The sequence below is a fragment of the Colossoma macropomum genome, unplaced genomic scaffold (genome assembly GCF_904425465.1).
Source record: "Colossoma macropomum unplaced genomic scaffold, Colossoma_macropomum, whole genome shotgun sequence".
Taxonomy (NCBI): Eukaryota; Metazoa; Chordata; class Actinopteri; order Characiformes; family Serrasalmidae; genus Colossoma; species Colossoma macropomum.
In genome coordinates, this window is record NW_023494798.1 from 25,400,788 (window position 1) to 25,428,206 (window position 27,419).

At 39.9% G+C, this 27,419-nt stretch overlaps 1 protein-coding gene across 2 annotated transcripts in view; it reads right to left on the reverse strand.

Moving 5' to 3' along the window:
• Nucleotides 1-27,419, reverse strand: part of tspan4a (tetraspanin 4a) — a 135,766-nt gene that overhangs the window by 20,557 nt on the left and 87,790 nt on the right. For both annotated transcript variants that reach the window (XM_036585430.1, XM_036585429.1), the window contains one exon: nt 17,542-17,616. In XM_036585430.1, the coding sequence (XP_036441323.1) occupies nt 17,542-17,616 (75 nt within the window). The remainder of the gene's footprint in view (nt 1-17,541; nt 17,617-27,419) is intronic.

Below are 27,419 nucleotides of genomic sequence, written 5' to 3' on the forward strand. Positions count from 1 at the left end.
GACACCAGTCACTAATGTTAATGTCATGAATGATTAGAACACTTGAAAAACTAGTAAATACAGAAAGTGGATAAAGTGTGTTAGTGCTTATTTTGTCATTTTGCGATACTGGCTAGATAAACTTTTTGGAATTGTTTAGTTTTGGGATGAAATATTTTTTTTTAAATGTATCTACCTGAATTTCCACTCCAAATAGAGAATGACCCAAACACCTCATTGTCACTGCTAGACTGAGAATAGTCCACTAACCAGTATCCAGGCAACAGCGCCCTGTGGGCAGCATCCTGTGTCCACTGATGAAGGACTAGAGGATGGTTAATGCAAACTGTGGAGCGACAGATGAGCTGTTGTCTCTGACTTTACATCTACAAGGTCCGTAGTGGTGTCTAATAGAGTGGACAGTGAGAAAAACTCCAGCAGCACTGCTGTGTCTGATCCACTTATACCAGCACAACACACACTAACACACCACCACCATGTGAGTGTCACTGCAGTGCTGAGAATAATCCACCACCAAAATAATACCTGCTCTGTGGTGGTCCTGTGCGGGTCCTGACCATTGAAGAACAGGGTAAAATGAGGCTAACAAAGAATGCAGAGAAACTGATGGACTACAGTCTGTGGTAGAATTGCAAAGTGCACCTAAATGGTAAGTGGTGCTGATAAAGTGGACAGTAAGTGTAAAAACAAGGAGGTGGTCTTAATGTTATGGCTGTTCATATACTTGACAATAAAATATCTTATGGCTAAGTAATCAGATAATGTGTGTATGAAGTTATAATATCTATTCTTACATATATCATTCTTTAGTTATAGGCCTTTTTCCAGTAGCTACAGTGGTACCAAATGAGACTACCCTTATAAATGATTCATGAATGGTTTATAATGAGTTTATTAATGGTTATTAATGAGGTCTTTATAAGAATTTATCACATAAATAAAAAGGGCAATGGTTTGCTGTTGTTTGCCTAATAGTGAACCCACATTCATTCATACTTATAAACCTCAGATTTTGATGTTTACTGATCTTACTTTGTCTTCATCATCAGTTTGCATTGAACCTTTCAGCTTTATCACATATTCATTTATCAGATACAACAGCTTGCTCTTGCCCTTTTTATTAATGGTTATGATGGCGTATTAATGATTAGTGTTTATGAGCTAACTAATAACCTTTAACAAATTATTTTTATAACCATTCATAAACCCTTTGTAAAGGAAGTCTTATTTTAAAGTTGTACCGCTAAAGCCCATGTGTCAAACACAAGGCCAGTCTTATTCGGCCCGCTAAATTATTTTAATTTTCTATTCTTACTAGCCCGTTTAAGCCTGAGATGCACTACAGTTCCCAGCATGCACTGCAACATAGTGTGCGTTCTGACTCCTTTCCCCCAACAATCTATGGCCCGGCAGTTATACATAAAGAAAAGATGCCTGGTGTCTAGTTCAAGCAAATAAGCAGTTTAAAAAATACCCAAAACAATGCATGTTTATAATTAGTACATGTTTCCATGAGAAGTACCTGCTGTGTGACCAAAATGAAGCTTGAGCATCCTGCTGTTGTAGTTTCTGAGCTCATTTGGTGATCTGATCTGATCCGATCTGATCTGTGGAATTTAATGCATATTTAAAAATGTCGGACCAAAACTGCATAGCCTGTCACAGCTGTGTGCAGAAAGAGAAAAGGGGGAGTTGGTGCCAAATGAATGCAGAAACTACAACAGCACGTTGCTCTTTTTCACACGACAGGCACTTCTCACATATATTTCTGTGTGACAGTGTGATTCGGGAAGGCACACTCTCTGTCTCCATCCTAGATCCTAGACCCTTCCGAATGAAATGTGTGGGGCGTTACAGTGCTGCACAAGAATGGATTTTAAAGTGGTGTCATCATTTCCACTTTACTTTAGCTACTGGTCAATAACTAAAGAATACATTTTATAAAAAAACATCTGTTAACAGGAGTTAAACTTCACACGTGAGTTATGGAAGTTAGAGAACCAGCCTTGTGACCGGAAGGTCGCCGGTTTGATCCCCTGAGCTGACAGAACATGACTGAAGTGCCCTTGAGCAAGGCACCTAACCCCTAACTGCTCCCCAGGCTCTGTGGATAGGGCTGCCCACTGCTCCGGGCAAGTGTGCACACTGCCCCCTAGTGTGTGTGCGTTCACTAGTGTGTATGTGGGTGTTTCAATGCATGGTTGGTTAAATGCAGAGGTGAATTTCCCTGTTGTGGGATCAATATAAGCTAACTTATAACTTTATAAGTCCTTCATATGTACATACTGTACCCAATATATAGCTTATGCCACTATTTGTACAGCATGTATAGCATGTATGAATATGAATACACACATCAAAAACTATATAAACTGTCATTTATAAACATTTATACATTTTCAAATTCTGACAACTAATGATTTGTTTACACCTATTCATGGTCAGTTATTGCTTTATTAAACTTAGTTATTATAGCATGTCACCTCAATTCCCTTTAGAAATCTGTCATTAACTCTGCACGTTTATTAGGTTAAAAACCCAAGCTCCCTTGCATTAACCAAACATTAATTTGTCAAGCTAATTTGAGCTGAAGCGAACCCTCTGGCACTGTGGCGGTGAAAATGTTTGCATAATTGACCTGGGATTGCAGCTCGCTGGCCAAACCCAATTGGAGCCTTTGAGCTTACTATTTTTGTTAACTCACACTGGACCACACAATACAGTGTACACTCTCCGAAAGAAATCTTTTTGACAGAGTGAATAAATCTTACATTTCGGAATCAGATTAATTCATTAAATTTACCCACGCAGTAAACATTCGCTGCCTTTGTTTCGGTTGGTGGTACAAGTGAGGGTTGGATAAGCATATAAACCCCTGCAGCAGATTAGAGGAATGGGATCGCTAAAGCGCTGAAGTATGCTTCAGTGGCAGGCTGTATTAAAACTTTGAGTAGCTGTTTTCCTATTGAATCAGATCAGCAGAGCTGAATTTGCCTGCAGGCTCTAGAAAACAATTAGTTCAGGTTTTCTTCTATTGCGCACTCTTGGCTACTTATGAACAAAATGATGAAGCACACACACAGTTAAGAGTGTTTCAAAACTTATCCAGGAGGCCATCTGGCTTTTACAGTCATTCTCTTGCATAACTGAAGGCTTTTATCTAATCACTGATAAGCACATTCAGTGCGTATTTACAGTAGCAGGCTGCAGCCTACGAGACAAAAAATGTCAACGCAAAAGGTATAAGGAGGAATACATACTGCACAAACAGCAACTGCAGTGCTTTTGACATTATGTTCACATATCATCGCTGTCATGATAAAACTCATTTTTATTCCAATTCATTTTCTACTGGTCTATTTTTTATTTGTTTTGTTTTTTAAAAATTATTTGTGAGACACAGTATCACCTACTGTGCACTATAAAAATGAACAAAACATGTCCGTCTAGCTGCTGGCGGCTACTTTAGAATGCAAGTCTTGAGCTGAATTTTGACTCCTAATCAATGCACTCATGTCAAGCAGGCATATGGACGTCACAGATTCAATCATGATTTCTGATGTTTCTTATTATAAATTACTCCTAGCCTTGAACTTTCAAACTGAAGATATATGTTTAAAAAATAAAAACAACAGAAATCTCATATCTAATATAGTGTCTATATCTCTATATGCACATGTAATGTGTGTGTTGTCTATAATGGCTGCATTGCTATACTCTGCAGTTTCGGTCATTTTTACAGTCAAAGTGAGTAGCACAGTGCTTTAAACCACATCTACAAAGCTGAATGTGGTTTGAGTGGTTTAAGAGAAGTTTTGGAGATGTATATCTCTGACAGCTTTGTAGGAGTCAGACACCCGCAGAGCAGGCTGTGGTTAAAATGTTTAATAAAAGATCATCCGAAAATGAAGAACAAAAACAGGCAAAGGCAAACAGGGCAATACAGGCTAAGCTAAGTCTGAGTGAAAGACACGAGCAAAAGATCACAACACGAAAGAGGCAAACAGAGTCAAAAAGGGGTCAGGCTAGAATCGTAAATGAGAAAAACAAGCGAGAAAACAAACCAGGGAAGTCAAACACTGGAACAATAGGCTCAGTAATGCACAGGAAACTGATATAATACTTCACAAACTAAGGAAAAAAACAGGTTATATGGACATGAACAGGTGACAAAAATCAATAATCAGGTGAACTGTAGCGTGGATGGGTAGATGGCTGAGAGTCCATGGTGATGTGATCCACCAGAGGATTCTGGCAGTTAGAGTTCTGGATGGAGTGAGGGGTGTTAGTCTCTGCTGAGCCAGCAGGATGCGTGACAATATCATGGAATACATTTGGGAAACTATTGACTTCTAGAGTTTGTTAGCCTTGTAGCTGCAGTGCTAAACCAAAGAAGCAATTGAATATATTGGTTATATAATATATTATATAACTGAAGAGATCATGTGTAAGTGATTTTTCATTAAACCATTCCTTAATTAATACTCATTGGACATTTTATGTGGTACACCTACTACTACTACTACTACTACTACAAATAATAATAATAATAATAATAATAATAATTATAACGGCAAGAATGGCCTGGGTTTGATTCCTGGCCGGGCGACCAGGGTCATTTCTGTGTGGAGTTTGCATGTTCTCCCCGTGTCTGCGTGGGTTTCCTCCGGGTACTCCGGTTTCCTCCCACAGTCCAAAAACATGCAGTCAGGCCGACTGGACATGCTAAAATTGCCCCTAGGTGTGAGTGAGTGAATGTGTATGTCTGTCTGTCTGCCCTGCGATGGACTGGCAACCTGTCCAGGGTGTATCCTGCCTTCCGCCCAATGACAGCTGGGATAGGCTCCAGCACCCCAGAAGGATAAGCGGTTTAGATGATGTATGTATGTATGTAATAATAATAATAATAATAATTGGTGCTCTTTGCAGGTTCACAATCACTGACTGTATTCCACCTGTTGCTGCACAATTTAATTTTCAGTGGTGAATCATCCCCAGTACTGCAATGACACATAGACATGTATGATGCTGGCATGAGTGTATTGGGCACAGTGGTGTTGCTGGGTTGCCATGACACAACAGATCAAGTTACCCCAGACATGCTTCGTTGCTCTCCTACGTGGAGAGAGAGTAACTTAACCATTCAGCCAAACAACCATTTACAAAGCCCACACATGCTCACAAACCACTCTATCCTGAACCACCAGCCTGTAAAAAACCTTAAAACGTGATGACTGTGTGAAATGCATAGACTGTACTGTAAAATACATGAAACAGTTATGCTGACTGTCACAACAAATCTCCATCATCATAAAGAGCTTTTTAATCCCATTTTAAAAACAAAAAAAACACATTTTTTGGATTTGTAACCAAACTGCAAACATGAATAGAAAAAGCTGTCAAGGGAGATCCTAACTGTTTTTGGACTGAAGCACCTCATGGTACTCATGTTTCACAGGCTACAAATTATCCACAAAGGAGGAGCCATTAGCAGGCAAAGAGCTTTTGAGGCTTCATAACAGCAGTGCTTCACATCAGTGACACTGTGTGATCTTGTTCAGCCTTACAGCGCACAAAAATGTGCTTGCAGTTCTGATGTAAGTAGCTATTAGTATGTCATTATTTATATTTTGCACAATAGTGAATGGTGCTTCTGTCATTTTGTGTTTTGCTATTGCAACACATCCAATTGGAGGCATCTTATATTAATAATAACTTATCACTTCTTATATCATCATTGTGATATCCAGCAGCTTGATCAAACATTGCATTTTATGTCCATATTATGCAGCCCTATAGCATTATCTTAGTGCTAGGTTGAGAATAGTCCACCAAAACAATCCAAACAAAAAATTACCAACCAATAGCAGAACAAAAACTGACCACCAGTGAAGAGATAGAAGATGTCAAACACAAACTGTGCATGGATCAAGATGAGATATCATCACTAACTTTATACCAATAAGGTGGACCAATAAGGTAGGGGGAGTGGACAGTGAACATAATTTATCACACTTGACCTCAGTTTACTACCTCTTCACCTAATCTAGATCTAGATTGCAGTATAACCACTACAGAGATGCTGGAGTCTTTTACTTTACTCCAACAAACAGAGCTTGTCCAAATTATTTCATCTACAAAAACAACAACTTGTATACTAGATCCAATTCCTACAGGTTTACTTAAAGATGTTTTGCCAGAAATAACCAAGCCTTTTCTATCTATAATAAACTCTTCTCTCAGCCTCGGCTATGTTCCAAAATCTCTTAAATTAGGTGTAATTAAACCCCTAATAAAGAAACCTAGTCTTGACCCCTCTGAGTTATCAAACTATAGACCTATTTCAAATCTTCCCTTTTTATCAAAAATTTTAGAGAAAGCCGTGGCAAAACAATTATGTTCCCATCTGCATAGAAGTACTATACATGAAAAATTTCAGTCAGGCTTCCAGCATCACCATAGTACTGAAACAGTGTTAGTGAAAATTGTAAATGATCTTTTATTATCCGCTGACAAAGGAAACATATCCTTACTGGTTTTACTCGATCTTAGTGCAGCATTTGACACAATAGACCATTCCATTCTATTAGACAGGCTTGAAGAACTAGTAGGAGTGACAGGTAAAGCTCTTTCGTGGTTCAAATCTTATCTTAGTGATCGCTATGAGTTTGTTAATGTAAATGGTGAACCATCAGCTCTCACAAGAGTAAAAAATGGTGTTCCACAGGGCTCTGTCTTAGGACCCATATTATTTACCTTATATATGCTACCACTAGGTACCATCATTAGAAAACATGGCATCAGTTTCCACTGCTATGCCGATGATACACAATTGTATATTTCAGCTAAACCAGAGGACAAAATTGAACTTAATAAGATAGAGGACTGTGTAAAAGACATTAAAGACTGGATGTCAAGTAACTTCCTTTTACTAAACTCGGACAAAACAGAAGTTCTTCTTCTTGGTTCAAAAGCTGCCAGGAATAATCTGCCTACGTTTACTCTTAATCACAATAGTTTCTCAGTTGCACCAGGCACATCTGTAAAAAGCCTTGGTGTCACGATCGATCCCGATCTGGCCTTTGATGAGCATATTACCAATATTACCAGAATAGCTTTCCTCCACCTGCGTAACATCGCTAAATTAAGAAATGCACTGTCGCTGCAGGATGCAGAAACGTTAGTTCACGCCTTTATCATGTCCAGGTTAGATTACTGTAATGCTCTGCTTTCTGGTTGTTTCAGCCAAAACCTTAACAAGCTTCAGTTAGTCCAGAACGCTGCAGCCAGAGTTCTCACCAAAACCAGGAAATTTGACCACATTAGCCCAATTTTGTGTACCTTACATTGGTTGCCAGTTAAATTCCGCATTGAGTACAAAATTCTTCTACTGACGTATAAAGCTCTGAATGGCCTTGCTCCTCAGTACCTCAGTGACCTTATTTCCTATTATCAACCGACACGCCCACTTAGATCACAAGGTGCGGGCTCATTATTAGTACCCAGAATAAATAAAGTTACGTCAGGGGGAAGAGCCTTTTCATACAAAGCCCCCCATCTTTGGAATAACCTACCAGTCTGTGTTTGGGACTCAGACACAGCCTCCATCTTTAAGTCTAGGCTAAAAACTTACCTGTTTAGTCGAGCCTTTGGTTAATTAGTTTTCCTGTTAGAATAAGGCGCAGATCTGTCCTACGGTAATCTGGGAATGTTGGTGCTGAACTAACTATTTGTCCCCCTTATTCCCCCCCTTCCCCCCACCCCCACCCCCCTTTCCCTGAGCTGAGCGGCTGCCTGTCCTAAGAGGGTCTGACGTGACTGACGCGGCCGGCGCACTGCACAGAAGTGTAAAACTGTATCCACTTATACTGTTTTGTGTCTGTGCTGTTATCTGGTGTTGACCAGAGGAGGATGGGTTCCCCTTTTGAGTCTGGTTCCTCTCGAGGTTTCTTCCTCCTGTTGAGGGAGTTTTTCCTTGCCACTGTCGCCAAGGCTTGCTCACTGGGGGCATGGACCCAGATTCTCTGTAAAGCTGCTTTGTGACAACATCTGTTGTAAAAGTCGCTATATAAACAAATTTGACTTGACTTCCCCAACCTAGGCCAGCCTAGCAATGTCAGCCAATATGACAGACCATTAGCATTTGTCTGTAGTCAGCACCAGTGTGCATACCTTCATTAAAAACAATGGCTTCAAATTCTTTGATGCTGCATGACGTGACATCACATCCTGTGTGTGGTGGCTGTTAGTGTTTAAAAACTCTAGCAACACTGCTGTGCCTCATACACTCATATTAGCACAAACCATTCATTCATATTCATTTGCTGTATTAATATTAGTGGTGCAAATTTATTTCTTAGGCTGATTTCTCATAAATCATTAGTCTTGAGTTCACGTTGAGTCATGAGTCACTGACTCGAAGCCCCAACTTACCTGATAAAATGGCCAACAGGACTAGATTACTTTTATTGTAATTACAAGTTTGCATACAATGAAATTCAGGTACTTCATATGTTGCTTCCTTTATTTTCTACACCCCTTGTACAGAATACACAAAAAGGAAGTAAAGGAAAACTAAAGAAATAAAGGAAACAGAGAGAAAGACAACACAAAAATAAAACTAGCAATACAGAAACAGTTGTAGGTTGTTTTCAAATGGTGGAAAAAAAAAAAAAGTTAGGAGGTTTTGATCTGAAAGTGACAGCATGCTAAGAGCTGCACACATCTACCCCCTCTGAACATACTGTCACTTGAACTGTCGTTACCACAGAGACTGAGCCTCTCCTAACAGAAAGCAAGTTAAGGAGTTTCAGATGGCTTTTTCTTCAGTAAATAACATATCGAGTGTAAGCAGCCTTTTGCTGTGTTATCTCAGTGTGTACTGCCAGAGTAGAGCTGCAGGATCTACCAAACAGACCTCCATCATTAATTATTCAACACCAGAGAGAAAGGGGCAGCATGAGAGAGAGAAGGAGAGCGAGAGAAAGAGAGAATAAGTGAGCAATCTATATCTTTTAAACCTACAAACAAAAGCTTTTCCTCAAAGGATCCTACCAAGTTTCCTACCAAGAACATCAGGAATGCAGATCACAGTCAGTTACTCTGTGCTTAAGGAGCTCTGCTGCACAGCGCCATTTGCAAAGTAAAAGTGCATTAAATTAGCATCCAGGCAGGGCTGTGAATGCTTCCCATCAACTCCCATTATGCGATCCTGCGCACAGAGCCTGATATGGAGCCAAGCCCAACTTTTCAACCCCATCGCTTCGTGTCATCTCACATTGTGCAGCTCCTGTTTAACATCCCTGCGGTGCCCCAGCAATATCTAGCACATTCACTAGCCCCTAAAACGCTGACAGGCACCATATAGAACCGACGCTGTTAGACTCCATACTCAACACCCGGACGTGTGAGATGACTGAATGGCATGCGATTGACGCAGGATTTGTCAAAAAGATGGAAACATGCAAAGCTAATCTGTCGGCGTAAAGTGAAATGATCTTTCTTCGCATCCATAAACCGACACAAGACTCTGACGGGGACGAGGGGAGATTCTGGGATGGCATTCGAGAGATTTTTCAAACATTCTTCAACTCGACTCCCCGACTCCCTTTGGATCTGACCTTGAGCTCCTCCACGCTGACACGAGTTTGCGTTTCAGGTAGAGAGGGAGAAAAAAACAGCAAGAGAGAGGAATGATGGGGAGAGAAAGAGAGAGGAGAGAGAGAGAGAGAGAGAGAGAGAGAGAGAGAGAGAGAGAGAGAGAGAAAAGAAAGAGGGAGAGAAAAAGAGGAAAAAGGAGGGGGGGAGGACGAAAAGGAGAGAGAGAGAGAGAGATACAAAGAGAGGGGGGGGGATAGGGAAACAGAGAAGGGGAGAAAAAAGATAGATGGAGAAAAAGATAGAGGGATGAGATGGAGAAGGAAACAGAGAGGGAAAAACAGAGAGAGAAGGTGGGGAAGTAGAGAAGCACAAAATTAGAGAGAGAAAAGGAGAGAGGGACAGAAAGAGAGAAAGGGATGGGATGGAGAAGGAAATTGATAGGGAGAAAAAGAGAGAAGGTGGGGGAGCAGAGAAGCAGAGAAGAAAGAGAGGGAAAGGAGGAAAAGGGAAGCAAAGATGGAGAACGAGTGAGGAGAGGGGGAGTAGAAAAGCATAGATAGATAGATAGATAGATAGATAGATAGATGTTTTTTCTGTGAAGAGATTTTATTTTGAACCAAATAAATAAATAAAACAAACATTTAAAAATCTGATTATAAGCTTAGAGAGTGATAATTAAGGATTTTGAGTTCTCAGTGTGAAATCTGTTATTTTCAAAAGTAAAGTAATTCATTTAGCAATGATCCTGTAAAATCTATTTATCTTCAAAAGGAGAGTTTAAAATAGCAGGTGTTTATCTGCACACTTAAAGCTGTTGATTAAGCGAAGCCCAGGAGATTTTTTTTTTAAACTAATATGACAGATTCAACAAATAATTATATTACCAGCATTAGGATACAATTACCTGGCCTGATTCCTGAATATTCATATGGCCATATTTCATGTGTGCCAATAAGTTAGGCTAACTAGAAAGCAAAGTAGCTAATTAGCCAAATTAGACGCTTTAGAGCAGCGTAAAATGACCAAAAACAAAATTAATCGTTAACTGCGGTTATTATAATGGTCCAGCTGTTTCTCTCCTGCAGGTGGAAAATGAACTACCATCGGTTGCATTGGTTCCTGTTTGGGTCAGTTCTTGTTTATGAAAAGGCAGTCGAAAAACAAGTTAATGCAGAATTCAAGTGATGTGTACAGTCACATATGTGTATATTGAGTATTTTACGATGACTTTGATCATGTCTCAGCCAATCAGATTGTAGAACTGGAACCATCCATTTTATATATGTAATGCCCTGTCATTGAAGGCTAATCCCTGCGAATCTGTAAACAAATCTTGTCAAAATAATTAGCAGCTTCTTTAGTCGCATGGTTTTCACTAGTGTGCAGGACCAGGCTGTAGACTGGATGTCCCAGCGAGGAAGTACGACAATATGAGTCACATCAGGGAAGTCCTCGAGCCTCTCAGCTGCTGGAATGGGAAAGTAACTCTCCTCTGGCCTCGGAAGACTCTCCTCCTGTTCGGGCTGGCAGCTGTGGAGGCGATGGGGACGGGTTCTCAGTGTTTACCGGATGGAGGGCACGCCCCTGAGGTATTCCCTCGCAATGTTCACCGCAGCCAGACGCTGCTAATTAGCTTCTGGTTTTAGCTCACAGCTACGGCAGATGGCACGGTTTAGAGCCAGAGCTAAGAGGAACGAGGAGATTAACGCTTAAAAGCAGACGGAGTGATGGCGGGTGTCGAAAGAAAGAAGCAGCAGACTGTGATGGACCAGACCAGCTCAGGGCATGTCAGTAGCGCTAGGAGCATTCACACATCCACCTAGCAAGTGAGCTTTGCTGACAAGCCAGCAAGAGTGACTTTTACAGATTCCGCAGCTGAATCTGGCAACTGAAGCTTGGCAAAAATCTCACTTCTGTCGACATTTCAGGCTGGCCACAGCATGTTGGAACTCTTTACGCTTTCTAAGTGATGGCTGACATTTGAAGGCAAAGTCAGTACACACTCTGAGCTTCAGTGTAGAACCCTATTTTTCCTCTATTATAAGGTAATTAGCTCAGGAAGGCGTGCGGCACAGAAATTTCATTTTTGAGCCTTCAGCATTGTGCAACACTGTCACTCAACCATTCACTTTATTAAGCCCATATGCAGCTGGCTCGCACTTTATTGCTGATAAGTATCCTCTTGACCATAAAAGAGGAGGTAATAGCCGAATAAAAGCACGCTTAGGCACTTTCCGCACCCAGAGCATGCTTGGGTGCAGTTTAAGAGAATCAATAGGCAGGAAATATCTCCATAATATCAATTCTAACAGTGCCAAGATGGCAGATGTCAGCTCCACCAGCAATCTTTAAAGAGTTGCTCTTGGCTTATGGTTAGTTTAAAGGCCTATATGAGTTGATAAACAATAAAAAGATCCACTGATCTTATTTAAAAAAGGGTTGAGCGTCCCCAGTTTCTCATAAAAATGTCACACAATGAGCTTTATCACCAAACATGTCAACGCGAAGCGATGTGCCGCTAAGCGCTATGATGTTGCAGATAAATAAATAAGGCTCCCTCAGCCTTAAACATAAAGATGATAAGAGAGCACGACAGCCTCCTGACCTTGGGCTTGTTAACAGTGGCTATAGAGGAACTCATGCATTAAACATGCCGCCAGTGGATCAGAGGAGGCCCAGCGAGGGGGACCAAAGCCCCAGCTGGATTCTTTTCCACTGCCGCTGAATTGATCAGACAGTCCTTCGGCTTTTGCTTGCCTTTGATAACACAGACGGGTCTATTTGGGGTGGCACAGTCATATGCTCCTTGAGGGAGAGAGACATCAAGTAAACAGGTAGTTGGCTTCAGATTGACATGTGTTCAAAAAAATCAAAGCCTTTTTTTTTGGTTCGTCACAGTCAGTTTTCATCTTTTTTAGGTGGGGAGATGGGAGGGAGTGGCAGACTGAGGATTTCCAGTGAAGTAGACAACCAGTTCTAGTTTGCGTAGCGACAGATAAACAGATTAATCTGTTTGAATGGACAAGCTTTGCATAAGCACACAGCCTGTTTAAGTTTGAGCAAACATGCTGTGGGGCAAATTGTCCACTCAGGCACTGTATCATGATCTGGGCAGACATGGCTATGACAAAACCTGTACCTGAGGGACCAGCTTGTGTAATCTGCATAGAAAAGTACTGCCAATAGAATGGGGCACTGTAGCCAACGAGCGTAAGGTCACTATGTCCAATGCCAAGGATATAAAGTCCTCCAGCACTGGGCTGTAGAGCAGTGGAACTATGTTCTCTAGTGTGATGAAGCCCCATTAAATACCATTGGGATGAGTTAGAGTGGCATTTGTGATCTTAAACAAATGCTCCAACATGAGTAACTGACCTCAGTGATTCTCTTGCGGCTGAATGCAATCAACTTATATGCAGGGTAGCCTTCCCAGATAGAGGCTGTGACTGCAGCCATTAATAACCTTGATTTCAGAAGAAGCATTGGATGAGCAGATTTTATACCTATAGTGTACATTCAAGTAGATATGGAATGAACAGCCACTTTACATGCTTTTCAATACACATACGTTCAAAAAGTAATGCATTTGATTCCAAAGTGTTCATCATTTCTACATGAATAAAACATATCAACAAAATTATTACCCAGAGTATGCAAACTAAAAGACAAAACTGTGTTGAAAGTAAATGCAATGCAGTGTAGGGCCAGTTTCTCAGACCCGGATTAGGCCTAAAGCTGCCAGTTTACTTCAAACGGCAAAATAACTAAACAAAACCATACTACTGCCTGTCACGCTGTGTAAGTATTCTTAAAAGAACTTGTATGTCCCTAGCCCCACTAGAAGCTAGGAGAAGTAAGAGTGGTACAGAGTATACAGTCGGCAGCATTCTGTCTTATGCAAAAGTTTGTGCACGCCTGGTCAAATTATGTTTTTTGATTTTCTGTGTGAAAATAACTTAACCTCCACAGAGAACACCATTACTGTTTATTTGCAGAATTCAACGAACTGGGAAAAAGCCTGCATTCTGACGCGATGAGTTTTCATGCAATGCAATGTGCTATCAAAAGCACTGCAGTCACTAAGTTTAAATTATGCTGTGGTCAAGAGCCTCGCTAGTAGCACAGTTTCTACTCTGCTAGCAATTTGAACAGATAACGACTTTCAAAAACTCTGGAAGCACACGGTTTACTTGTGTGCTCAAAACAACTACCGAGGCCCACAGCGTCCACAGAGGAGGTCCAGCAAAGTAACAGGGACTGGATCAGATGCTGACTCTGCTAAGGGTTACTACAAGGAATTGTATTTTGATGTGCTGGACAAAACCATTCAAGAAATCCGAGATCAGTTTTAGAAAAATGGCGTGGAAAGCCTAATCGCACCAAACAACATTCTCGGCTCTACAACACACACTTAGGCGCACCTGGCATCTGATTGTCGTCACTTTGGATTTCCCAAAGAGGAGATAAGTGCAGAGCTGTCCCTCTTCAACACTATGCCCTCAGAAGAAATTGGCTTCGATCAACAATTAGCACTTTTTAAAGCGTCAGATGTAGGTGATAGTAAACATCGGTAACCTCTGCAAATTGCTGCAGATTGTGCCAATGAGCAGCACTTCATGCAAAAGGAATTCTTCTGGCTTGTGTCGATTGATAACTTACATGAGAAACACTATGAGTCAGGAGAAACTGTCTGAAATTGCAGTGCTGAATACTGAACAGGCCTTTCACGTGGAAAAAACAATCAGTGCATTTGATGCCGTGTCTGTAGGGCGTCGTCTTGCACCATTTATACTTTATTAAAGGACACAATTTATACTTTGATAAATATGGGTTATTTGCTAAATATAGTGAATATATGAAGTTTTAATATTATACATACAAGTTTATTTAATGTATTTCCATATATAGCAATTGTAGCAAATGTGTACATATATTTTTCTTCCATATGTGCACTAAAATTTGCAGGAAACTGAAATATTTAAGTTTGTTGCCGGTAGAAGACGTGTCAACTTATTTTCACCTAGTTTATCAATGAAACATATTCATAATTTGACCAGATGGTGTTAACACTTTCACATCATGAGTCATATGCAAACATTTCAGAGCAAAACAACTACTTAGCCATAGTGATGCAGCAGTTTGAGTTCATCACTGTATTGTGTGCATTGCTTGCTGAAACAAACTGTCTAATTTACTTGGCAACCTCCCACTGACTGCGACTGGTCCTAATCACTGCTTCATTTTTTCTGAGACCTCCCCCTGACCCTGATTGGCCCACTGCACAGATCAAGCTTCTAGCAGTGCTGAGACATTCATGGAATTCTATGTAAGTATACTTACAATAACATATTCAGTTGTGGTTGGATTTAATTTTACTCTTTTTTCATTTAAAATATGCTGCCAGCTTTAATCCTTGTACAAGAAACTGCCTGATAGTCATGCAAGAAAGGAATAAGTCATATGTGCAAGATACACAATGTACACATGTAGGTCAGAGCTATTCAACACTCTGAATAGCTCTAACCAACCACCATCTGATAGACGTCTTCAAGGACTGGAGCTGAATGATCACAATCTATGTAACTCAAGATTAGGTTCTTTTAAAAGAAGAAGCTATGCTGAGTAGAAAGCATGAGAGAACGAAAGAAAATAGATAAACATTTATCGCCAGCATCTTGACCTTTAGCAATCCACAGAAGACCATGGACCATGCTGAGAGTGGCCGACCCGCCCCTTTGATTGGCAGGATCGTGCTTAGGGGCAGCATTTGAAGGATTAACACTTTTAATAGCCTTAGCCTCCCCCATCAGACGCTGAGTGGAGATATAGAAGACGGGGGGCCAGTCACTGATGGACTTTTTGTTACTGAAGTGATCTGGAGTGATGCAGAGTAGCAAGTCTATGACTGTATGAGATGAAATGTATTTAAGACTACTGGCAACTGATGCTGCAAGAGTTTATGCTCCTCTTTTCCTTTTATGTAGATCTAGTAGAGCTACACAGTTACACAGCTTTTTATGGCACACTTAAAAAAATATAACTGCACAAATGGGTTTTAGGAATTTAGGGACACTAATTATTTTAATTAAAAAATTCTGTTTTCAATAAAAACAGAACAATAAAATAAAAAGGCTGCAGATGAGACAACTTGCATTGGATTATACTACGATTATGTTCCCTAACTAAAGGTCCTGAAGACATACCTGAGGGTACACAGCTACTACACTGCCTGAGCCAACTGCTTGAGAAACATTACACCGCAGCTACTAGGCTACCTGTAAGTCATTGTATAATGTAAATAATGTCATTAGTTATGCAATTATGTAATTATATATAAATGCTACAGCAAAATGACAACTCCCCCAGGGCTTAAATGGGGTATGATGCATGATGGCACACTTAAAAAATATAACTGCACAAATCGGTTTTAGAAATGTAGGGACAATAATTATGTTAATTAAAAATTTCTGTTTTCACCGGTAGTAACAAAAATATGGTGTAATTTAATAGCAATCATTGCTCCTAGATCACTGAAACAAGCAGAGAAAGTCTGTTGAAAATGTGGATAAGCTTTACATTGATAATTTGTGTCACGCCTCCTGCCAACGACACCCCCTCTGCCTGCTCCCTTTCCCCTGCAGGATCAATTGAGTCCGTGGACTGTCTAGAGGACTCCAACTCCCATGAGTCAGTGGTAGATCACATGACTCTCCATCTATCGCCATCTACCAATGAACATTCATTCCAGCGCTCCTCCTCAGCAGAATTCTAAGTTGTTACACCTGTTTGTCACTTCATTTCATTAGTTAGATAGTATTTAAGCTCAGGCTTTAGTTTAGTTCATTGTGAAGTATTGCCAGCTCTTTGGTTGTTTGCTGTGTGTTCTTTGTCTGAAAAGCCTTTTTTCTGTATGACCTGGTTTTGACCTGCCCTTTCTGGTTGGATTGCGGTGTATTTTGTGTTCTCTTGGTTTTCGATCTTGGACTCGTTCTTGGTTTATCTCTGGATGTCCCTCTTGTTTTGGTTATCCTGCTCCCTGGTACTGACCCTAGTCTGTTATGACCATGCTCTTTGTAACACTACCAAACTATCAAGTAAACTTCAACCTTGTCTTTTTATCTGCTCATGTCTTATCTGTGCTAACAATTTGTGTTTATAATGCTTGTAATCCTCATAAATTAGGACCCTCCCAATTCCTTCTTCTTAGTAAAGTAAGTAAATGCTTACAAAAATATTGTATGTTGCTGTTTATGTGCATTCTAATGTAAGTACACTGGTGCAGTATGTCTTCTGCTTTGTATCAGTTTGGTTGTTTTATTGTTTGTGTGTAAGTTTAAACGTTTCCCTGCTAGCTAAGGAGATCACCACTATACCAACTGAGACAATCTGCCTTGGTCGGCAATTTAATCAATGCTACAGCACAGCTACACGGCTGCCTGGACCGGCCACTTACACTACACCACAGTCACTAGGTAGGCTGCCTGTAGCACACTTTCAGAAACTGTGCAGGTACATTTTTGTATATCAAGGTACAAACAATGTAAATCAAAAGTACAACCATGGTATTAGGGTCCAATTGTGTCTCTTAAATGATATTTAGGATAGGAGAAAATATATATTTGTAACTTATCATAACCTGATATTTTAAAACAGAACAATAAATGTGTGGGGTAAATACAACTTGCAATAGATTATAGTACAATTATGTTCCCCAACTAAGGGTACTAAATACGTACCTGAGGGCATACAGCTACTAGACTGCCTGGGCTGCTGCTTAAGAAACACTACACTGCAGTTACTATTCTGCCTGTAGTTAATTATATAATGTAAATAATGTCATTAGTTATGCAATTATGTAATTATATATGAATGCTACAGCTAAATGCCAGCTCCTCCAGGGCTTAAATGGGAGAAATGTAGGTACAAGTGTGGGTTCCTTACCTGATCTTGATAAGCAAAGAAGAGGATGATGAACAGAATCTCCAACAGGAAAATCAGGAGGAGCAGGATGAAAAACTGCAGAGAGAGAGAGAGAGAGAGAGTCTGAATGAGACGCAGTGTAGATGGATGGTGTATCGTTCAATCGATCAGTAGAAATATTTCATGACTGACAGCATGGATGAGTAGGGTCAGGTCACTCTTGAAACACACAGGAGAGTGATTTAGCCCAGCTGCCCTGGCTTCTTTTTGAGAGGAGCTATATATCCCCTTTTCTCCTATATCTTTCACACTGATTAGCAATACTGCTGTGTCATTGACTTATAACAGAACGCTTTGCGGGAGAGCCAAAGACAGCGGGCCTCAATTTTCATATAAAAAACCATTCGAACTCAGTCACACAGTAATATCTGTCATCATTATTGAATCGGAGAAAGAGTGAGTATGAAGAAGAAGAGATGGAGACATAAACTGTGAAAGAACTCATCAGGAGGAACTACAATGGATGTGTATTACAGTTTTTCTCAGTTGCTTGAACACTGTATTCCATTCTGAATGTCCATATTGAACACAGGCTTGCTGGCCAAAATAACACACTTTCTTTGCAAAATAGACTGAATAGACTGATCCCCACAGAACACCAAACATATGACACAAAATCAAACTTTTCAAACAACCCCTTCAATCATTCATTAAACAACAACAAATTAACCCTAAGTATCTGTGCATTACTATCTGCTAATCTGTTACTGTGAATAATTGTAGAATGTAAATCCTTCTAGAAATGTGAATATCAGAAACACATTGGGTACAATGTACTGCAATCCCCCAACCAACCAACCAAACCAAAAAAAAACAAAAAAAAACCAAAAAAACAATTATTCAGAATATTCAGAAACAAACATTTGTTTTTTTTCTGCACTCTTTAAGGACATGTGAGAGGGGTGGAGGGCAACACTGCCCTAAATGTAGCCATCCCTACACTCTTACATACATGGTTCTATATAGAACATTTCTGAAAAGTGTTCTATATAGCAAAAGGGGCTCTGATATTATTATGATGTCAAGCCCTTAACAAAAGAAGAAGCCTTTCACAAGGCAAAGAACCCTTTAATCATCTAAAGCCCATGTTTCAAACACAAGGCCAGCAGGCCAAGTCAGGCCTATGACACAGTCCTATTCGGCCCGCAAAAGTATTTTCATTTTCTATTCTTATTAGACTGTTTTACCCTGAGATGCACTACAGTCCCAGCATGCAATGCAACGTAGTGTGTGTTCTGACCCCCTTCCCCCAACAATCTTTGGGTCAGTGGTTACACAAAAAGAAAAGATGCCTGGTGTCAAGTTTAAGCAAATAGGCAGTTTTAAGAAAACTATATAAACAATTTATTTTTATTTGGAATTATTTTTGAATAAGTATTTAATGCCTATTTTGCTGTTGCAGTTTTGGCATGTTTTGAATAAACAATGGCCCATTCAGATGACGCCAAAATGTTAAGTAAAAATGAAATAAAAACACAGCTGGCCCACGGATATGCTGAAATTTTTATATGGCCCTTTTAGTGGTTGAGTTTGACACCCCTGATGTAAAGGGTTCTTTGGTGTTCATGGTTCTACATAGAACCATTTTCTTTACTAAAGAACCCTTGAAGAACCATCTTTTTGGTTCTTCAGTGCGTAGTCCTGAGTATTTGTCAGTAGAGAGACAGACTGTCAGAGGAGCCCAGCCTGAAGGCCTTGGCATACATACCATACTGAACTGAAAATTCCAGTGAAATTATATGAATTCATTCCAGAAACAATTGTAGACCAAGACATCAATCATGGCTTGTCTGTGACAGAAAGTGGACAATGGATCTAACCCTAATCTAAGTCTACTCTGTATCTACTATACACTTTTTAAAAATCTCACCTTTTAAAATCTCAACTTTTTGCACATCTCTCTACTGACAAATACTGTTTCCAGCTGTTTTTGGACCATACTGCTTCCTACTATTCTCAGCTTTTTTCAAGAAGTATGGCAAAAAGCAGAAACAAATGTTTCTGAATATGATAGTGGAGGGGATGTGCAGTAAATTGGTTATAGCATCTCTGGTAGAATCCACTGTCTGCATGTTTTACACTCTCAACAGCTTGTCAGTGTCAAGTTTGTCATTGTGAAAACCAGTTTTTTATAATGACAGTCTATTCCTCATCTGATAAAAACCTGTCTATGGTCTCCTTTACCCACACATACAGTCAGAAACTAATGACAGCTGATGGACTGTGGAGAGTATTTCTATCAGCTGTCACTACCTGTTTTTTCTTCTGTTTGAAAGAGTTATCCCATGAACTTTTGAGGTTTTCTTGGTTTCTGTGTTAACTGCTTTAAAAAGGTATGTGTGAAATGAGTGAAAACAACAAAAAGTGTTAACATACATACAAAAGAACACTTCTTCTTTGCCAAGACAGAGTGAGAGTGAAGATTATATCATTTCATTTCATTAAATGTGTTTTAGCAATCGAGAAAAACTGGAAACACTATAGAGCAGAGGTGTAAAATCCAGTCCTCAAGGGCCACAGCACCACACTGTTCAGTGCTTTCACTAGTTTAACACATCCAAACTAAATCACCAACTAATTATCAAACGCTTCAAGAGCCAAAACAGGTCTGACACACAGCCTTGTGTTCAGCATCACAGAGAAAGAGAGATGGAACAAGAGAAGGAGAGGTGGGTGAGTAAAGAGAGACAGAGAAAGGGAGATAGAGAGAGGGGTGAAAGACCAAGAAAGGGAGATCAAGAGAACAAGAGAGTGAGAGGAGAAGAATGATAGAGGAAGAGAAGGGGAGAGAATAAAAGAGTGATATAGACAGATAGAGATGGATAGCAAGAATGGGGAAAGAGTGTCAAAATAGAGAGAAAGAATGAGAGAGATAGGAACACAGAGGTTGAGAGAGCACAAGGTGAGAGAGGGAATTGAAGAGATGAAGAGAGAGAGGGAAAAAGAAGTGAGAGACTGAGAGAGAGTGAGAGAGAAAGCAAGAGGCAATGTAAGAGATTGAAAGAGGGCAACAGAGATGGAGAGAAGGGGAAGTGAGTGAAGATCGAGAGATAGGGCAAAGAGAGAGACAGGGAGAAAGAGACAGATGGGGAGTGATATGGAAAGAGATAGAAAAAGTAAAGATTAAGACAGTAAGGGAGAGAGAGGGAGATGGAGGACAGAGAAGCGGAAGAGAGAGTAAGATGGAGACAAAAAGAAATGGAAAGAGAGAAAAAGGTGTGAGAGCGAAGAGAGAGAGAGAGAGATACACAGAGAGAGATAGAGAGAGAGAGGGATCAAAGATCAAGAAAGAGAGAGCAAGAGGATGAGAGAGCAAGAGCGAAGGGGAAAAGTGAAAGAAGAAAAAAATGAGAGAGAGTGTGAGGGAGATAGAAAGAGCAAAGGTGAAGGAGGGAGTTGGAGAGATGGAGAAAGCAGCAAAAAGAAGGGGAGAGAGAGTGCAATAGAGAAGGAGAAGGAAAGAAAGAGGGCGAGAGAGCAAGGGTGAAAGTGAGACAGAGGGTGAGGGAGAGACAGGACAAGAGAGTAAGAGAGAGAACGAGACAGAGATGGATGGAGCAGACATGGAAAAAGAGAGGAGATAAAGAGAAAGAGGAGGGGGAGAATGAAAGTAAAGAGGTAAGAAAGTGACTTAAAGCTGTTGAAAGCAGATCTTTTAGACCCTGTCATGTTATTGCTGGTTGACTCTGCCGTGTTGCTGCAGCGTCTGTATATCAAGCTCCGTGCCAATAACCTTTAAAGGAGCGCGTTCCAAAAGCATGCAAGGTTGCCAAGAGAAATTCACATTAAAAAACCCCTCTGGCAGTGACTGATGGTGGAGGATGGGATTTGTGATGTCAAACCTGTATTTGAATGAGCTCCTCATGAATGCAGCCTACATTTTCCTCCAGACTTCTGACGGTCCTGTGTTCTCCTTGTTCTGAAATTATACATGCATGTGTATGTGGATAATGACAGCGCCCTTATCGTGTGTATTTATGCTGAGCTGTTGTTACACAGCTTATAAAACAATTTGGTTACGTTGGTTATGCAACATTGCAGGAGCAACTGAGCCGAAACCGAGAGCCGCTATGAGAGCCCATGTACTGAATTGTACCAAGAGGGCTTTATTTACTGCTGTTGAGTGAGAGCGTCTTGGGTTCTTTCTTTTTTCTTCTTTTTTTTGTTTGATCGAAACAGTGTTGCTTCTCTGCATACATTCATTTTCCTCTCGCTCCCTATCCTCCTTAATCTTCATATCTCTCTCCCTCTCACTCCGTTTCTCCCTCATCCCTCATCAGTCTTGATCAGAGATGCTAAATTTTAATGGGGCTGGGGTCTCTCTGTAATCACACTGGCATTGCCCGCAGAGGATAAAGACGCACAGGAGATGCAAGTCCATCGTTAAAACGAGCACATGACGTAAATAGCTGCTTAAGGAGTAAACATCTCCCTGTCCCTCGTGAGTGGGAGAATATTTTACCATAAATCTCTGCTTCCACCGCAGCCCTGCTGCAGGCCGTAAAAACGCCTTGGAGGTGATTCCTCCTGCCCTGTTCCACCGGATCCAGCACAGCGTGCTATTACTACACTCCGAAATCAATATACAGATGAGTTTTTGCTCAGACGCTGTACCGTCCAGCTCTCAGGGATAAAATAGAAACCCTGGAAATGCAAAGCCATAAAATATCCCATAAGATCAGTGGTGTAATGTTGTCTTACCTCTTATGGCTGTTTTCAGATAGAACCCTCATAAACTGAACCCCATCTAATATACCCATATGTATCTATACACATTAAATAATTAATTAATTAAGAAAAAGCTGTTTAGACCTACTTGCTGATCTGTCCAGGCAGTTGCTCAGCAACAAAGGCCATGAAGTCTGTTTTACTTTTCGTTCATTTTGTTTACACTGAGAACCAGGTAGTCATTAAATCATGAACATCTGCCACCCACGTCATTAAACAGCAATGTTTAAAGCTGAAACCTCATCATTCGCTTTGTAAACAGTCTTTTTGATCTGGTGACTAGCACCCATGTGGGATTTCTTATGTTATGTGAACAATGGTGTATTATATTTTATGGCATTTATCACAAGCTCTAGCTTAATCCCAGACATCTGAAACTTATAACTAGCATTTATATTCTTATATTTGTTCATCAATAAAGATAAATAATAACACCCAGTTTCTGAGCATTATTAGAGGAGCCTGTTAGCTACTGTCATGCATCCCTCTGACCCTGCTCTCATGAAAGAGTTGATCTCCCTGAATTCTCTAGGAGATCACATGGCTGGGACACTTCACACCTCAGTGGATTCAATCTCCTCACCAACATCATCATCTCCATTCTCCCTCGCCTGAATATTGATATGTCTCATCTGAATCTGATTATAATGTCTTGTTTTATTGGTATAAAACCCCATGCTTGTTGGTCAGATCTTTGGGAGATATTGGGTCTTCTAAAGAGTTACTGGGTGGTTTTCATGTCTTTTTGCTTATCCTGTGTACCGTTTCTATTGCCTGCTTTTCTGGATTCTGCCTTTTGTCTTTTCCCATTTGGATTGTTGGCTTGGATCTCCTCTGTCTGGCTACATTACAGCTACCTGCTAACATGATCTCACATTATTTTTTTAATATGCTCTTTTGGAAAACTTGCATTCAAAAATACTTACATATGATTCGTAAATAATTAAGCAATAGGATCCGAGAAGTATAGTACAACAAATAACATCAGGTACATCAAATAATCACATAGAGCTAACAGATTGATGTATAGTCCATTGTGGGAGAAAATGGGGAAAGTGATATAATACTGTAATCACAAAAATTATTCACACATTGTCTTGATCTTTAATTATCACAGTGCATCCAACAACACAGACAGCTACGCTGAATATGGACATAACTCGTAACTACTCTGGCAACAGGTGTTAATGAGTTCATGTGGACATTGCCAGAGTTTCTGAATGAGTCACTGGTGAGGCGTTAGCTTTCACAGGATTAATCCATGTCTAGGAATAAGGCCCTTATTGCAGTTATGTGTGGGTAAAGTATTGTGGGTTATTTATGTCCTTCACTGGGTTTTGATTGCAATTCTAAACCCTTTGAAAGGAAAAGGAAGGTAAAGAAAAAGTGAATCAATAAGAGGTGAACTTTAAGGGTTTTTTCTTGCCACATCCATCAAAATGGAGAAACTCACACTAACCCTCAGCAACAGTAACTAACAGTGGTGAAAGTCATAAGCTGGAGGAAACATTAGTATGGTTAAGCACATTACTGGCACATTGCACAATTACCTGCTGACCAACTGAGAGTTAAAAGGAACAGCAAAGGAAGCTAATTGGGAAATCTGACATGTTCCAGAAACTGCAGTGTAATTGTTCTACATCAAACAGAGCAATAAAACCCAGGCATTAGGTCAGCGCTGGTGCAGGACTAACAAAATGCTTCAATTGCTCAACACCTTCCTGCTCCTTCTGGTTCTTTCTCCAGAGCTGCACGGCTTCCAGCAACAACAGTTATCTCAACAGATAGATGATGTTAATGATCTGAAGGATTATGTCCAACACTTTGACTTTACGATCGATGTAAAGAATAGAGGGCAGTGGGGTGACTGGGCTTGTGAGGATCTGTGCCGGGCTGGCACATACGCTACTAGATTTGGTCTTTTGGAGATATTTTCAGCCTAAAGCATGGCAAGTATACAAATTAGCATTGAGCTGTGCAACAATAGAATGCATATTTTCATATGATTCATATTTCCTATCTACCTGTATAGTCCTATGTAATCTCCTGAATGGATCAATAAGGTGTTCATATATTTATATTTCAAGTGGAAGAGTTTCAAGGGCCTGGTAATACTTTGACGACACTACATTAAATGGAATTCGTCTGTTTTGCATGGACCCCTACGGGCAGGATATAACTTACATAGAGTCAAAGCTGAGACTGTAAGTGTCCAGCCGCACACTTCAGTTGTACTGTTTAAATCAAGATTTGCACATTAACATTTGTGTTACCTTATGAAAATACTGCATTTTTCTTTTAATTTTTGAAGAGCTTTCAGTATTTTTGCTTTTCAAAATTTAGGACCACTTGCAAAAAAAATGGCTTTTGTATTTTGCTCTAGCTGGGGTTACTGGACAAATGTTAAGTGGTGCCCATCAGAGCCTGCATAAGGCCAAGGAGATGACACAGCTGTGAACAACATAAGGTATGTTTAAATACAACTAATATTGGAGTGTAGAGAAAAAAAAATACCTCAGATATTCACAATTATACTACATTATCTTGCTTGAGGACTTCGGTCAAATGTCTGGCAATAAAATATCACATCTTTCAAAATTAGACCCAAAACAGTAATTTTATAGGATAAGTAAAAACAAACAAACAAACAAACAAAAAAAACATGTACTTTAATGTACATTAACCCCTTAAATGGCCAGACCCCACCGGCTGCCCCAATATTTTATTACCCAGTTCTTTGACTTAAGAATAGCTCAGTCAGTTTGCATTGACGTCCCTGTAGTTACTGAATAATAAGCCTTAGTATGTAATAAGCCTGGGATTTTAAGAAGTTAATGTACACTTCTAAACATAAAGATACCAAAAAAGCATTCTTTGGAACAATGCCATAGACAGGCTTTTGTAAATGAATCTGTGATGTGTTTTATAGCCGAAACACCACTCACTAATGCTAAACAGTGATAAGACTGAACTCGTTCTCATTGGTTCTAAATCTCTCTCAATAAAACTGGCTCTCTTACTCTTTCAATTCACATCACCTCCCTTGTTAAAACTTTTTATTTCATCTGTGCAATATTGCTTAAATCCATCCATCTCTCTCCCAGCCAGCTGCTAAATCAACCATGTTTTCATTTCCGGCTGCTTAGATTACTGCAGCTCTCTTCTCGCAGGTATTAGCTCTTCATTACTTCAGAAACTTCAGAAGTTCAGAATTCAGCTGCTTGTCTCCTCACTCATAGCCGGTCGCATCACATTACACATTACCTCTATTGGCTTTCTATAAAATACCGCATTCAGTTTAAAATTCTTCTCCTTACATACAAAGCTCTCAACAATCTTGCTCCTTCCTATCTGTTTGACCTTCTTCAACCTTACAAGCCTATGCGCACTCTCTGATCATCTACAGCTGGACTGCTTACTATTCCCTCTTACAACCTTCGTAGCTTTGCTGACCGAGCTTTTTACACACTAGCTTCACGCCTCTGGAACTCTCCCCCCTCACATATTCAACAGTCAAACTCTGTCTTTGTTCAAATCCAACAAACACATCTATTTTCTCTGGCATACAACCATCCTCTGTCTTGAATCTATTATAGCTCATGTCAGTTCTTCCTCTGTGTTATGATTTATGTATTTCTGTCATTTGTTTTGTCATCTGTAAAATTTGTTTAATGTACATTCGCAAGCATCTTTGGGTCTTTGAAAAGTGCTATATAAATGTAATGTATTATTATTATTATTATTATTATTATTATTATTAATCTGGTGACACTTTATTTTGAGTGGTCCTTTTAGATGAAACAAACACTCAACAGACTCTCAGTAACATGTCAAAAATATATGAGAGTTAGGATTAGGATTTGGGTTGAGATTAAGGTTAGGGTTAGGATTAGGACCAGGGTTAGGGTTAGGTTTTGGTAAGATTGGGTAAGGTAAGGTTTTGTGTAATGGAAGTAATATTAACGATACATCTACTTTAATGCAAGCAATGTATAAACAGAACATCTACAAGATATTTACTTCAGTGTATTTATGCTTCACTACTGTTACTTCACTGATATGTTGTTGATGCGTTACTGATAATCTCCAAATGAAGTCTTAATCCTTTAAAATCTGAAGGCTCACTACATTCTAAGGCTTATTATGCAGTAACTACATTTAGTAAAGCGTTAAAAGATCCCTGGTCATTTTAGGGGTAAAGAACATCTACAAAATGTAAAGGTTCTACACCACAGTTTTCGTTCTAGAAGCAAACATCCAAACTCAGAGCCATTTAAGAGTCTTGGAGTCTTAAACCAATTTCGGACCAGTTCTACTGGTCCACTGGTGATGAAATGTTCAAATAATATAAAGGGAAGCTGGTATTTTCTTATGGTGTACAAGACACTGACTGACTGACTGAAATAAACCCAAAATATTAAATATGCAGGTTTAAATGTGACACCTTGACTCTGGAGGGAAAATCCTTGAGTTTTGGAAAGTGGGGCGACTGAAGCAAAGAATGTGAGAATGGCATCTGTGGGATCCAGACAAGGCAATGTGAATATCAAGAGGTGGGCGATGATAATGCTCCAAATGATGTGATCTTTTTCTGCTGCATGGGTTAATCTGACAGCCAAAGTAGACTAACCCAGTACTCTCAAGTCATATCAAATTTAAAACCCTGATCGCTTGTTATAACTGTGCCTTTCCCAATGCTCGCTCTAAGTAGATCAGTAACAGATGTCATAATAAACCAACATTTAACTTTTTTGTCATTTTGTAATGTTGCTTTTGCTTGTTTATGTTTAAAGGCTCCTGTGTAGCACTGAACACAAGCAACGATTTCCAATAGGAACCATAAGGTATCAGTGCTTTAAACATGTTGGGTCAGATTGCACTGGATCTAGCATATGCCCAGAGGCGGTGAACAACACCTTCTGCACTATCCCTTTATATAAAGAACATCCTCCACAAAGCATGCGTGTGTCCCTGTGCTCACCGTCTCCGCAATGTTAACACAGGGACGGAACTCATCATATTTGAAAAAGAATTCAGCCCAGCAATGAAATAAATAGTATTTTAAAGCATTAAATATACTGTCATACTTCTGATGGATGATCCACTGTGAG